The sequence below is a fragment of the Lissotriton helveticus genome, chromosome 8 (genome assembly GCF_964261635.1).
Source record: "Lissotriton helveticus chromosome 8, aLisHel1.1, whole genome shotgun sequence".
In the NCBI taxonomy this organism is placed as follows: domain Eukaryota; kingdom Metazoa; phylum Chordata; class Amphibia; order Caudata; family Salamandridae; genus Lissotriton; species Lissotriton helveticus.
The window spans coordinates 1,483,333,973-1,483,349,604 of NC_136069.1; the positions used below are offsets into that span (position 1 = coordinate 1,483,333,973).

General features: G+C 42.6%; 1 protein-coding gene and 1 long non-coding RNA gene across 3 annotated transcripts in view; one reads left to right on the plus strand and one right to left on the minus strand.

Moving 5' to 3' along the window:
• The window catches only part of LOC144772019 (N-acetylated-alpha-linked acidic dipeptidase 2-like), a 283,318-nt gene that overhangs the window by 119,145 nt on the left and 148,541 nt on the right, over window positions 1-15,632 (minus strand). Inside the window, exon 8 of the mRNA XM_078656233.1 lies at window positions 5,451-5,533. Within this exon, the coding sequence (XP_078512359.1) occupies window positions 5,451-5,533 (83 nt within the window). The remainder of the gene's footprint in view (window positions 1-5,450; window positions 5,534-15,632) is intronic.
• On the plus strand, window positions 10,649-13,680 carry LOC144772018 (uncharacterized). 2 transcript variants are annotated; one of them, XR_013599599.1, is made up of 5 exons: window positions 10,649-10,776; window positions 10,866-10,941; window positions 11,048-11,103; window positions 11,203-11,286; window positions 11,374-13,680. It is a non-coding gene; the product is annotated as an uncharacterized LOC144772018 (long non-coding RNA). The 2 variants fall into 2 exon arrangements; XR_013599598.1 differs by lacking the exon at window positions 11,048-11,103.

Here is a 15,632-nt window from a genome sequence, read left to right on the forward strand (position 1 = left end):
AGGAAAAGGTCCAAGGAGGGACCAATCCCCCCTGCAGCTGCAACCAAGCAATAGGACTCGCATTTATGTGAGACCTATTGCATTGCAAACGGGAGTGCGGGCGGATGCAGGGTGGCGAGAAGGCACGGACAGCAGGAGTGCGGGGTAGGGGTAATAAGGCACGGGCAACAGGAGTGCCGGCGGGGGAGGGGAAGCAAATAGTGCTCTAAATAACAAGTCCATACAGTGTAACACTCAAAGTAAAGGGCACAATAGCCATGGGAGGATACAAATGATGACATGGCATAATAAGGCGGGACCAACAAGCCTCATAATCAATCAGAAGACAAAAAATTATGAAGGACAAACACAGAAGCCAATGAAAAATATGGGAGTAGAGTGAGGGCAGCTTGTCTCCCATACTCTACTACTGCATGCCTCGCAGAACGAGCAGCGCATGCGCGCTGCCGCTAAAGCTCGACCTAAAAAAACAGTTAATAAATCAGAGAGCTAATAAAGTGCAAGTCAGTTTTGAACTTGTAAAGCCAAGCTGTGTATATGTTTATCAAGATATGGTCGACTGCATGCCATGTTTGAGGTAATACACAGAAAACAAGCATGGACAAAGCCAATAGGTCTCACTTATACAAGAGCTATTGACTTTGGCATTGTGGTTTTACCATGGTGTACACCAGTGTGGCTATAGTTCAGCATGGCTAAAAGTTAGTGGCATGGAGTGGCCTAGAGTAAAGTGGGGGAGAGTAAAGTGTAGCAGACAGGATTTGTTGGAGTAGAGTGTGGTAGAATGGAGTACGGGGGTTGTAGAGTTGAGTAGATGGGAGTAGAGTTCAGTGGCAGAGAGTGTTGTAGAGTGCAGTGTCGTACAGTGGAGTGTCCTAGAGTGGAGTGGGAGAGTAGAGTGTCGTAGACAGGATTTGTTGGAGTAGAGTGTCGTAAAATGGAGTACGGGGGAGTAGAATAATATAGAGTTGTGTAGAGGGCAGAAGAGTTCAGTGGCTAAGAGTGTCGTAGAGTGCAGTGTAATAGTGCAGTGTCATAAAGTGGATCGGTGTACAGTGGAGTGGCGTAGTGTGAAGTGGCGCACAGTGGATTGGGTTGGAGTGGATTGAGGTATGGGGTGGATTGGACTGGAGTAGATTGGGGTATTGGATTGGGTAGAGTGGGTTGGATTGAGTTAATTGAGTTGAGTGGGTTGAATTGAGTGGGGTAGATTGAGGGGATGGGGTGGATTGGAGTAGAGTGGATTGAAATGGGGAGAGGAGGATACCGGCACTCTATAAAAAGTGGGCAGGTGCAGGGACGCTGCTAATAAAGTGAGCCTGACACTTTGACAAATGCTGCATTCTTACAACGGTTTGCTGGAAATTGCTTTTACATAATTTTTAAAAGATTGGGGAATTGCTTCTGGGGGCATCTGGAAGGAAATGTGCTGCTTGAACTTTTGCACTGTGAGTGGGCTTTGGACAGTGTTCCACTGCAACATCTGCCATTTTGGGCAATTAGTGTTCTAGTGCTGTGCTCTACCTCTCAATGCCGGCACTTTATATAAAGCGGGCCGGTGCGCAGACGCACTGCTGACATGCCAAAGGCAAGCCCGTCTGCACCCATCCATGCCTGGAAGGCACCAGGGGACAGGACCCCTGGACTTGGAAATCCAGTTTGGATACAATACTCCTCCAGGGAACTGAGATCAATGGCCCCTACTGTATCAATCAAGAGTCACTTATTGGACTTGACCCAGGCAAGCCCCTCCTGCGGCCAATGTGGATTTTCTCAGCTGACCTTGTCGGATCTGGACACTAAATGGCGTGAGACTGTGCGTCCCCCTTGGGTGGCTCATTTATTTTCCTTAAACTGCTACTCACTTGCTAAGCACAAGCTAGAAACATCTGACTTCTTAACGGACTATTTCGCTGATGCTGTGCTGTGTTTTTATCAGCAACTTGGCTGAATGAGAATTCATCACCTAACGTACTGTCTGCTTTCTCACAAACCTATGCAATTGTAAGACAAGATGGGCAGTCGCGCAGGGGCAGATTTGCTATAATCTTTAAACGTTCAGCCAGATGAACGCTTACAGAATTAACTAACTCAGAATGTGAGGCAGCATTCTTCTCCTTTACTTTGTCCAGCAAATTTACCTTAGCTGGACTTTAAATCTATCGGCCGCCGGGTTCCGCAGCCTGTTTTAAATACGCGACACAGTGAGGTTGAGGGAGCCTCATGTTTTTACTATATGTTAAAGACCTCTTCTCTGTGATGTGTGAATAACTATTTTTTTAACTGTTTTTACTTGAGCTAATTGCACTGTTAGCGCTTTCTTCTCCTACCTGCTAGACGATTTTGTTTTCTTTACTTCAGGTTTCGCCCCTGTCCACCGCAGTTTTACAGTTTGTGTGGAGGGCGTATACCTGATAGCTCGCCCGCCTTCTTGCGTGTGAGACACTTCCGGGACGCGGAGGGGGCGGGCTCGTCCTGCTGCTCTCGGCCATTTAACCAGAATGTTATCTCAGACGCGCAAGCCAATAGACTGCTCCCGATGCTTTGCCCTCTGGTTAATTCTGACCAATGTGGGTTTGTGACACAAAGAGCGACGCACTTTAACCTCGGACGGTTGTGCCATATTATAGATGCGATGAATGGGGAGGCAGACCTACCGGTGGTGGTCTCCCTGGATTCTGAGAAAGCATTTGATACACTTAGTTGGCCTTACCTGTTACAGGTGTTGGAGGTGTTTGGGATAGGACCTAACTTTCGGGGCTGAGACAAGCTCTTAAATACAGCTCCGATGGCATGGGCCGTCAGATCTCACGGTCTTTCCCTATCGCCTGAGGGACCTGCCAAGGGTGCTCCTTATCCCCAGTGCTCTTTGCACCTGCCATTGAACCACTCACTGTCATGCTGCGTGTTAGAGGTCCTCTTTGGGGGGGGGTGTTATGGTGGGACTGGATTGGCACATGGTGTCTTTTTACGCAGATGATGTGTTGATGTACCTCAGGGATCATGCCCAATCACAACTGTCCCTTTATGACCTGCTTGATATCTTTGGGGAGATGACAGGCCTCAAAGTCAATTGGGATAAGTCTTGTATTGTTCCTCCATGCTGGATTGAACCAGAATGCAGAGAAGAGTCAAGAGTGGGGCGCCTCCTCTGGATTTTCAACACTTTACGCTATTGTGGGGTAAATGGATACCATGATGACAAAGACCTCTTAGACGGCAAACATGATAAGGCCTTGGGCTCGATTCACCAGTCCATGCATTTTTGGATTTGGTTGGCCCTCTCACCCATGGGCTGGGTCTCGGTGGTAAAGATGCTAATTCTCCCGAAGCTCCTATGTTTTTTTCCGACTCTGCTAATGATACTGCTCAGGTCCTTTTTCCGATCGTTGTGGATCCTGGAGTGTGAATTTTTTTTTGGGGACCCGATCAGTAAAGTGTCTTGCTATCCGTGCTTCAATGTCCCATGCTCATAGGGGGACTTAGGGTTCCAGACATGGAACTATATTTTGCAACGGCCCTACTGCAATGGCCTATGCGCTGGCTGGCCAGAGATGGAACTATGAAAAGTAACATGGTTCAAGCAGACTTGAGGGACGTAAACGTTACTGGATTGGCTGTTCACACCAGGAAGACCAGCTAGGGAACTGGGTCTGCTCACTTGGGTTGCTAAACTCGTTATATACAGCCAGGGTGGGCACCGACCCCTTATGTGCCACAGCTGCCCATTTGGAGCATTGTCAGCTTTGAGATCTGTGCTGGCTGTCCATGATCCCTCCCCATGGCGAAAAGAAAGAAAAGCAGGAATCACCAAATTGGGTGATATATATACAATGATAGGATCCAGTTATCTTTTCAGGGCCTGCTTTAAGAACTTGGTGCGGGTCTCTTTCTAACATACAATGCACTTACTGCAGTCTTTGAGGGCATATAGGTGCTAGGACAAGTAGAGCCGCTGTTACACCTGGGACTACAATGCTTTTTGAAGAATGGGCTGGGCCATCGGGCGATTTTGGTTCTCTATGAGACTTTACAGTGGGGAAACATGGACTCCTTAGCCCAGGTCAAACTTAAGTGGGAGGATTCTATTGGCACGGTATTGACCTCCAAACAATGGTCCATGGTTATGGAGAAATGAAGCGAGTTTCATGTAATGCCGGTCTAAAAGTCACTCAGTTCAACTATGTGCATCAAACTTACCTCACACCACATGACCTCCACAAAATGTTCCCTGCTGTGTCCCCTGCATGCCCGAGATGTGGCCACATGGATGTCACATTCATACACATGGTTTGGGAGTGCCCCCTGCTGATGCATGTTTGGACTTGGGTACTAACGGGTGTCGTCCATGATTGATAATAAATTGCCAACAGACCCACTCCTTTGCCTTCTGGGGATTACACAACGCACCCAACGTACAAAACATTATTTGAAGTTCGTTGACCTGGCGTTGGTCCTCTTTAAGTGACTCATTGCCATTAAATGGAAGGCCCCTCACCTTCCCACGATCATGAATAGGGTACAGTTGACCCATTAATGGGCTCTGGCAAAAGCCGATGCCATGACGCTTTAGCTTAAGGTGTGGGGAAGTGGCCGCGATGTGGGACACCTACGTCGTATACTTGTCCGATAGCTTGAATTCACCTCCCTGCCAGATGCTGACCTCAATTCCGAAAGCCAGATGAATTCCTACGTTGATACGTTAGTTGGCTTAACCGTTCACATTCACGTGTTTTGCAAACTCTAGGGAGGGCCCGGCGTTTCCCTGGACAGAAGTATGGAAAGGTTGCTTTATCTCCTTTGTTCCCCAAGAGACACTCGTTAAACTATATCTCTCATGTTATGACATGCTCCTATCATCTCTTAGTTTCTGTTAGCTGCATTGGGAAGCACCAGCTAGACAGTTTTAGGAGTTATAAGATTTTCTTTTGGTACTTTTTATTGTTTTATAGTTGTGCTATAATATTGGCTACTTGTCTCTGAGATATAAAGTTTGAAATCCTATCCTGTTCTTACTCCATCTTATTAGATTCCCCTTTATGGCCCCAACACACTGTGAAATTTGCAAACACAATCTACTACATGTCAACTTATGAAGATGTTTGTTGCACCACCCCATGAGTGTGAATATTACTGAATCCTGTACTATTTGTAAAGACTTTTTGATTGAAAATGCCAATAAAGAAATAAAAAGGGAAGAGAAGTGCTCCAAGGGCAGAATAAAAAGAATTTGGAGGAAAGGCATTGAATTAGAAGCAGGGAAGTGAGATAGACAAGAAAAATCTTCCAATCGTGATCAACGGGCTGACCCAGAGTTCACTTGGTTTTTATTGTATTGTAGATAATATGTCTTCAACAACTAACAGCTATAGTTGTTGGTATGTAAAGACCTAAAAAACAGTATTGCATTATTAAACATAATTATATTTAAAAAATGCGTCTTAACGTACCTCTGCCCATTCAGTTGAACCCAGTAGTCCGAATTCTTCAGCATCCCAACTAGCAAATATAATAGTTCTTCTAGGTGTCCACCCTGAAACAATATATGCCAAGTCAATCAGCAATGCAACGGATGCTGATGTTTTCCACTGCACTAACAGAAGAATTAATTATTAGACAATCTCCAATTCTTCAGTAATATGTGTACCTCCTATTTACAGCATTTATAAATGCATAACTTTAGTATGAGTCACAATAGAAACACACTTCATTGGTATAGGGGTGTTGGAGTGAGAGCAGGCATTATGGGCAGAATGCAGATACAAAATATATGGTGTGCACCTGTTATGAGACCTACATTACCAAATGTTGTATGTTTTTCTAAGTTACTTCCTGGAGAATGTCGGTGCTCTCAATAAAGTATAGGAATTACTTGTTCCTAGTTTTGCCTTTGATGTCCCAACAGTATATACATGTGATCACTTTTAATTCTTAATCATCATGGACCAGGAAAAAGAGAGCAGTCTATTTGTTTGATGTCACCAGGTCACTAAAACTGTACAATTGCATTACTGAGTTGCAGGAGTCCAGTGAGGAGACTTCAGACTCTGCTACAGACTTCTAACTCTAGCATCACTAAAGACATCTAATTCCTCTTGAAGCCAATTCCATTGCTTCTGTACCCTGTAGTTCTTGTCGAACCCCAATAGACAATTGAATGAAAGAGGGATGGACCTCATCTCCAAATCTACTTTTCATACAAAGAAAAAAGAAAAACCAAACATTTTTAAATACATAGGCTGTCAAACACGAGAGTCCTTTTGACATTTTATAAATTAAAAACTTTCTCTAACGTGGACTGTTTAACAAAAGAGAACACTTGGCAACAGATCATCCCAAAACGTGGTCGCCCAACACATTCACCCTGTGGCCCACTGTTTTTTAGTTGGCAAATATGAGGTTGGCAGTCCCCAAAATCTCCCTTAGGAAGCTACACCCCTGTTTAAATGTCTATGTTAAGAATTGACCCTTGCACTGCCCATCATTTCCCTCAGGGTAGACTTGTATCAGTCTGTGTCCCACAGATATGAGGCAGGGACACTTTAACCAAGTTATTTGGTTTGCCAATACCAGTTCCATTTAACAAATGCGTGGTTGTTTTGATTGAAGACACATAAAATGTTTGGCTACCAAGCATGAAGGGTAGACCAATAGTAAAAGGGTACAAATATTGCCTCAAATAATTTGCATTTGATTCTTGGAGGCTTGCTCGACAAGACGTCTTAAGACACATTAGGGCATTCTAGCCACAGACTTTGTAACATCTCTGCACCCATCCTATTTGTGGCTCAGCACTGTTACAGTTTATGAACATAAAACTGGATTCCATCTAATCCCTTCACTGAAAGAGTGCATCGCACCGAGGTTAGTAAAGTCTGACATTGCCAAATAGGTAATAAACATACTTTTAGACTCCGTTGATACACATGCTGTGCTCACTGGAATAGCGTTTTAGTCACTGTGATTATTTGATGCAAATAACATCACTGGTAAAACATGGCATGGAAGTACCAATTAACATATATGAGGAAATCTAGAAATCTGTATATGGCAACTGGAGACAACATTGCTGCTTTGCATTGGGAGGATTGTGGGTGAGAGGAGAACAAACTCAAAATGTTGATGCTTGGATGTAACAGTGGTGACTGGTTGTGATTCCACTTAATGTCGTCCCAGTGACTTTACGACTCTGCTTTTTTCATGAAGTTCTGTTTTTCCTAATCCAAATCTCGGTCAAGCCTCCAGCTGTAGACTCGTCCTGCTGGATTAACCCTTTAGTTATCATTTTGTTGATCAAGAAGAGTAAATGAACTGCATTGCTAGGGAAAACTTGTAAGTTTTGCGGTCTTTGAATATATATATTTACTTTCCTGTGTCTAATAAATTTAGCTTACCAGAGTGATAGTCTACCGTGTATTACCAACTTAATAATGTACACTGATACATGATTTCTTAAGTCTTTCTAAAATATTTCCAAAATAAGACTGTGTTAAACAAAATCAGACAAAGCCACCAAATGGTTTAAATCCACTACTTTGTCTCCACTGAGCCCAGCTCTCAAGATACCCCGTAGGTGCCCAAGGCAGATAGAGCGTAAACTGCAAATCACTTGTTAGCAACTTGTGAGGGCTTATTTAGCCTTTCATCATTCCACAGTCAACAGAATAAATCAGTGAGAAAACACATGCGCCAGCTTTACCTGGCAGACGGCAAGTCAAGGAGGCGTGCAGCTGAGAAAAAAGCCACTCCTCCAGCTAAGCCAAGGAAGGCAAGTTTATGTCCTTTCCACGCGTGCAATGGCGGTGTGTAACCTGTGTCCAGGTGTTTCTACAGATTCAGTTCGATATGACCATCATGCAGATTATTCTACATGAGATGGTGTTGCAAGAGTAAGATGAGTTTTCTTTTGAAGGAGTTAAAAGAAGAGGTGATCCTTCTAGGGGTGGGGTGGAGTCCCAGACTCTGGGTCTGCTCCAGAGAAAGCTTGGTTGAGAGTTCTTGAAGGCTGGAGGATTCAGGAGAAGAGAATCTGTGCTCTGAAGTGATCCTGATCCACCAGACGCTACCACTTACTTAGTCGGACAGCTGAGAGAGCTTGCATGGATAGCACTGTGGACAATGTAAGTTCATATGAATATTCTTTAGAGTGCTTTGGGAATCCCTTTGAGAGAAGGAAATGGTAATAAAATGTTCATATCTTCTGGCGCACGGCTGCAGTGAGGGATGCTTTCAGGGGAGCAAGGTTGATTTTTGGAATTCTGGTTAGCACGGAAATGCGATGGTCAACACTCAAGAGAACTAGAGCTTGTACAATAGACCTTAAGCTGTCAGGAGGAATGAATACGTTGTCAGGTGGAATGAAGGCCTTCATTCCTTGTAGAAGTTTGATTTGGTAATGTGAACTTTTAGCTAGGATACTGCTGTGCACCTGCATATTTAGGTGTTTGCCACTATTACAGACTTGTGTGTTGCATCCAGCAGTGACTGAATTGGAACAACTCGGGGTGAAATGAGGAAGACCTCTGTTTTCATCTGGTTCACTTTGATGTGATGGTAAAACACGCAGGATTGTAGGATCTCTAAAGTGTTGGCTAGTTTGAGAACGTCTTCAGGAGAGGCGACTCAAAGAGACTAGAGTGCCTTTGGGACACAGGTGAAACAAGTTGTTTGATTGGTTTAGAATTGGGCATAGAGGCTCCATGGATACATTGAAGATTGCTGGAGAAACAGTAGATCGTGGGGGGCCTTGTTGAAATTGCAAAACACTCGATAGTTGGCTCGCTGGTTTTATTTGCTAGGAGTCAACAGACAGGTATGACTCGAAATACCTCTGAACTTTCCACACATTACCCTCTATATTTCCATAATTTTCAAGAGAGGCATTCTTGGCCATATCAAACTCTGCTGACAGCCTGAGGAGGATAAGACGTCAAGAACTGCTTTCCTCTAAGATGTGGAGTGCCTGATGTAACATAGCAGTCTCTGTGCAATCCACCAATCCAATCCACCAGGCCGCCCAATCGTGTCAGGGTGTGATTCCATACTGGAACCGCTGTCTAAGTATGTAGATGTTTTCCTAAAACCGTTCATGCAGGAAGTTCCATCGTACCTGCCTGACACTATGGATTTTATAAATAAAATCGAAGGTTTCCCCTTAGATCCTCATGATAATCCACTAGGAGCAATGGACGTGTCATCATTATACACACAGATCCCTCAACAGGATGGGCTTGACGCGATGGAGTCATTTTTGGAATCTAGACCCAGACCACACCGGGTACCTACGAAGTTCATCCTCAAATTGGCATCAATTTCTCTGCTTAATAATTTTTTCAAATTTGACAATGAATTTTTCATCCAAGTCAAAATTACTGCCATGGGCTGTCCATTCGCGCCGGAGATGGCGGTCCTGTACATGGCGAAATATGAAGTTCGGTTTGTGTATCACAAGTTCCCAACAATCAATACATTGCACTTTTGAAGCAGTGGTACAGATACATTGATGATGTTTGGTGTCTGTGGGAGGGGCCCCAAACTATCCTTAAAGAGTTTCACACAAGGCTGAATGATCGCAGCATGGATATCAAATTCAGTCTAGCATACAGCAATCAAAGCTTTGCATTTCTGGATGTCAATGTTAAAACTACACCCAGTGGTCTGATTACTACGTTACATACAAAACCTACTGACAAACATAATGCTCTCCACTACAAAAGTTACCACTCTAGAAACCTGAAGAATAATTTGCCATTTGGCCAATTCTTGCGCATAAAGCGTAATTGTTCGAGACGTGTGGACTACGAGCTACATGCAGAAGTGTTTGTCAACAAACTTTTGGAAAGAGGGTACCCAAAGAAACTGCTGAAACACTCTCTCAAAAGGGCATGGTTCACTCCTAGGGAACATTTACTAACCAAAAAAATCAAGCCTTCCACTGATCGCATAGTTTGTGTTTCCACGTTTGGACCGTACACACAACCTGTGAAAAAGATCATATGCAGCAACTGGCATTTAATTGAAGGAACTATACACAATATTGGGTCACGACTCTTTGCTTTAAAAAAGAACAGGAGCATTTGGCAACAATTCACAAGCGCAGCAGGACAATATAAGAAACCAGCTACGCTGTGTACCATGAAAAATCTTCAACCTGTTCAAGGGCACCACAAATGCAGGATGTGTTCAGTGTGCAATTCCACCACGGAGGGGAGTTTGTTCACTGATGGCCAAAGACACTGGCGCCATACTGAATTCACGACCTGTAAATCAAGTAATGTGGCGTATGCCGTTTCATGTCCGTGTAAGAAAGTTTATATTGGAAAAACTTCCCAAGAAGTGCGGCAGCGCATTGTACAACATCGCTCACAACTTGAGAATAACTTTCTCAATGCCCCAATGGTCGAACAGTTCATAGCTTCAGAACATAGATTTTATGATTTTATATGGACTGTGCTGGGTCTGATTAAGAAGAAGAATCTAAGAGGGGGCGACCCTGAAACACTATTGGCCCAGAAAGAGGCATTTTTGATTTTGAAATTCAATACGGCCCTGCTTGGCTTGAACGAACTTTCCGAAATCACAAAACTGTAGACTTAAATGCAAACTTGTGAACTATACGAACTACATGCCCCAGAAGGCCATGGGGCGCGTGACCTTTGAATTCCTGTTCCGGGTCGATTAAATAGCCATCACTGTTACCGCCTCGGCGGTGCTTAATGGAATCAGATGAGCGCGAAGGACTGAGAAGCTCCTTTCCATTCATTCCTCCAATTATAGGCAAGTCACTCTCTGCCGCTTTTTCAGATACAATGTCAGAACAAGTGAAAGTTATTAATTTTACTGAGTGCGCGTTTTTTCGTGTGCAGGAATAGACAGGATTTGACTAACGCAGACCCGGCAAAAGTGCAACCACATTCATTGGCGGCGTCTGCCGAACACAAGGTAACATTGTATCCAAAACTGTAGTTTGACATTGAGCACAACATCGCGCGCTTACTTTTAAAACCCACACTAGAGCCCTTACATTTGTTTCACTTGTTGGTTTTAGAATTGGACACGTACCGGGTTATTCTAAAGAGCTTTTATGCGCCTGCCCACTGCAAGGTAGTAACACCTATGCTTCTACTTTACGTAGATGAATCCACTGTGATGAGCCTTTTCCTCGATTAAATTTTTCTAATGCCTCGATGTCTAATTTCTAAGCTCTTTATAGCTTCATTGGGAAAAGAGTTGACGTACATATACCGAACAACAGTTTATCCAGATGAACTCTACACCTGAATTAAGGTACATATATACATTGTTTGGCCCAGAATGACTGTTGAAACATGGTGGGGGAGGTTTCACAGCAATTTATGTTTTTTTATTTTTTAGAGCCCAAGACCGAGCCAAGCCCTGAATAGAATCCTGGAACTGCAAGGGATTCGAAATGTGTTGGCTATGAGCATGGAGGACCGTTGATGGGGTGTGCCACGAGGGAATTAGTTAAATAATATTTCCCCCTCAGTGCTGACAACACCGGGCAGTGTTATCTGTATCCCCTCTCACTCACACAGGCAGGATAGTTGATATGTGTCTAAAAATGAGTCCGTGTCAGCCTAGCGTACCAATTTGAACCTAGGACCGGTTATATTTTTGGCTTGTATGCACTTGTTCATTTTCACTGAGGTGTTGTATTTCTTTCACAAAAACGTTTTTATTATGTGCTGTATTTTTGGTTTAAAATATCCTTTCAAATGTGATGATAAAGTGTGATTTAATAATGTGTCATTCCTTTTAAATCATATCCAAGCGCGCCCCTTAATAGGGGAACGTCCCCTGGTCACTGCACTGTCCCCTCTTGGGGTTGCAAAATTATTCTCAATGAACTTAAAACATCAGTTTCATTCCATGAATTGGTAATTTCATTCTGTTCAAGAGTTATATTTCACTCAATTGTTCATTTTCTCTTATTTTGCCATATGCATCATATTAACTCCAGTCTCCTCTCTAATGCATTTCGGCTAACTCGTAGCCTTCATCAGGGAGCTGTAGTCTGTAAGCAAATTAATGCTGTAAATGAGGACCAAACCATACAAATGACTGTGAATGTGAACAACTGTGACCTACTTGATGATCCAATAACTTATATTTCATTGTTATTATCCGATGGTGATGTGAAAAAACACAACATATCTCCCAAATCGTATGCAAACATAAATATTCAGTGAATGATGCTAAATAAACTAACCGAGGTGTGTTCATGTTGTATTAAGTGATTTCATGTGAGGCCGTCAAAGGGTAAAGACTAATGTGCATGACGTGATCTTAGTAAAGTAATTAGCCGGTAGAGTAATCCCAAAAAATCCAACGGTGCCATCCAAGATTCAATGCAAAGTTCAACCGCGATACCACATATAAGAGCGATTTTAAACAGGGCAGACGTGCCGCCTCATTAATTTCGTGCCCGGATGGTATAAACCGGTCTAACTAGTATCTTGACTGATTATAAGGTAAAAGAGTGCCTTAATAAGTGAATAATTTACTTACTGGAGATTAAAACGAACCAGCGTCTCCTCTCGTCGCTATCCGGTTTGTGTGTTAGTAACAATAGTGAAAGAACTATATAAAGATAGAAGTGGGGGCCATATTGGAATGTGCAATTCGACATGTGTAAATAAAGGACTAAGTCGAGGTGCAAGTATCCAGTGAAAATGTAAATAAAATGCTGGGAAGTGCCGAAAAAGAGGTCAGGAAATGACCTATGTGATGAATGTATTCAAGAAAACATAAATTATTCAACAAAGTAGACAAATTATCTCATTTGACTATTCAAAAAACAAGGAGTATGCAAATTATCTTCATAATGCTCTCAGTTTCTGATTTAGGGAAAACAAACTCAGTGTTAGCATAGCAAAAGGTAAAAAAAACGTGTATCGATAGATACAACTGTACTCCTCCCTGTCATTCATTCCCATGGGTTTCAAGTTTCAAGTTTATAAATCCAATAATTCTCTCTCTGTAACAAGTTTGTATTGCTATCCACTCCTTCTCTTTTGGTGACCAACTCCAAAATGGTATATCTTAATTGACTAACGTTGTGCGAAGCTTCACAGAAATGGCTGGCTACTGTGGATTTCATCATCTTGCTTCGAATATTGGTCTTTCCATTTAAAGGAGCTGTGGAATAGGGTGAAGCATAGAAGCTCCATCAGAAAAACTTTAAATTCCGAATCTAATTCTGTGTGCAATAACGCATGCTCAATGGCTTCTATCCCATCTTGGTCGGGTACCGAGGTGTATAGAGATTTCACAGCCATACTGCATAGTACTATGGACTCATCCGATGTTAATTCAATTTCCTCTACCTTCCTTATAAAGTGGGTAGTATCCGTAACGTATGTCCCCATCCTTATCACACACAGCTGCAAATATTTGTCCAAAAGTTGGCAAATTGGTTGGTGAATGCTTCCTATGGTGGATACAATAGGTCGAAAAGGAGGTTTCTTTAAATCCTTGTGAATTTTAGGAAGTATATATATCGAAGGACTTTTGGGATGAGTAACTGTTAGACATTTCTTGGTTCTTTCAACAATTATTCCCTTGTCAAAAGCATAATTCACGATTATCTGTAATTGTCTGGCAAATTGTTCTGTGGGATTCATTTCCAAAGGTTGATAAATGGTTTCGTCTGATAGATGTAATGCAACCTCATGCTCATAATGTGTGGTGTTTAACCCCTTCCACGCTCATGACGAGCTGGGCTCGTCATGGTGTAGCCTCCTCGCACGCTCATGACGAGCCCAGCTCGTCATGAATAATGGAAAATGGAGGATCCCAGCACCGGGGGGGAAAACGCATAGCAGCCAAGTGGTTAATATCACTATAGCACCCCCTTTGTCCGCCTTTTGACAGATGATATTGGGATTTTTGGCGATCCTGTGTAGAGTGTCTTGTTCCTTCTGTGTGAGGTTATGACCCCTTGATTTATTTGAAAAGTTTAATTTGGATATTTCAATCTTTACCAGATTTTCAAAGATGTCAAGTGTTTTGTGACTTGTTGGTGCCAGATAAGTACTATGGGGTGACAAACCCCGTAGTTGATCCTCTTTTGCTTCCCCTTTCTTTGTAACGACATTATCAAATAAATGCCTCAGGCATAGTTTCCTCATTAGTTTATAAAGATTGACTTCTAATTCCAATTTGTTTGTTTCAGTTTTTGGTACATATGTCATCCCTTTTTGTAATGTCTCCATTTCCACTTTATGCAATCTTTGATCAGAGATGTTAATTACTAAATTGTGCATATTCAGTTCTTCTTTGTTTTGTCCTTCTTTTGTCCTACTGCCACACTCCTTGTGTTTGGTAACTCTTTTTCCTTTTCTTTTCCTCCTCCTGGGTCTCCCTTTTCCAGGTGACCAGACTTTAAAAAAATGCTCAGCAGTACTCAGTTGTTGGTCTTGTCTTTGACAGTTATCTAAAGTTTGGGGTTGTTGCCCCGATGTTGTTGGTCTTTGTGGTCTAGGTTTACTGAAGTTTCTAGATTGAGCTGATATGTCACTGTCAGATGAAGATGTTTCAGTATTCTGACTCTCCGGTTTCAATTGTTGGCGGTGGGCGTATACCTCTGCCCAGGTATACACCTCCCCAAGTTTATAGTCAACTGTGTCTCGACGTAGTTTTCTAATTTTCCTGTCATTAACCTCCTGGGAGTGTCTTGCTAGTTGAGCATTAATATCCTCCAATATCTTTGTCCAATCCTCCGAAGACATAGAGTTTGTCAATTCGTTAGTTACTGCTGCAATTTCCTTAGATAACTCCTCTAAGATACTTGAAAATTCTTCTATGACGAGGAGAGTAAGGTCTAGGGAGCACTTGTTAAGGATCGCGTACCACTTCTCCTTGAATTTTTGAGAACTTTTACAAAAAGATGGTTTGAGTGCAATTCTCAATCCCCTTGGGATACGTTGCGCACGATGATATTTAACCAATGTGCTTGCATGCATCCTCTGGTTGATTTCCCATTTTGATAAATAGATCAGTTGCCATATATTTTGCTCCTTGTTTCTATGTGAGGTAGGTTCCGATGCATCCTCATGTATTAGGGCATAAATTCTTGTTGCTTCCTCTGCTGAAAAGGCAAAAGTATCCGCTCTTTGATCGGTGATATTTGAGATCTCCTCGTATTGCATATTTAAACTTTGTGATGGTGCCAAGTGTATGGTTCCAGAATCGTAACTATTAAAATGTCATGTACACTCGCACTCTAGTTTCACACAATTTGCTAATTGTAGCGTGCTCCAGGGTGTGGTCTCTGTAGAGTACTTCAGTGAAATCATATCCAAGCGCGCCCCTTAATTGGGGAACGTCCCCTGGTCACTGCACTGTCCCCTTCTGGGGTTGCACAATTATTCTCAATGAACTTAAAACATCAGTTTCATTCCATGAATTGGTAATTTATTTCATTCTGTTCAAGAGTTATATTTCACTCAATTGTTCATTTTCTCTTATATTGCCATATGCATCATATTAACAATCTCCAGTCTCCTCTCCAATGCATTTCGGCTAACTCGTAGCCTTCATCAGGTAGCTGTAGTCTGTAAGCAAATTAATGCTGTAAATACATGAGGACCAAACCATACAAATGCCTATGA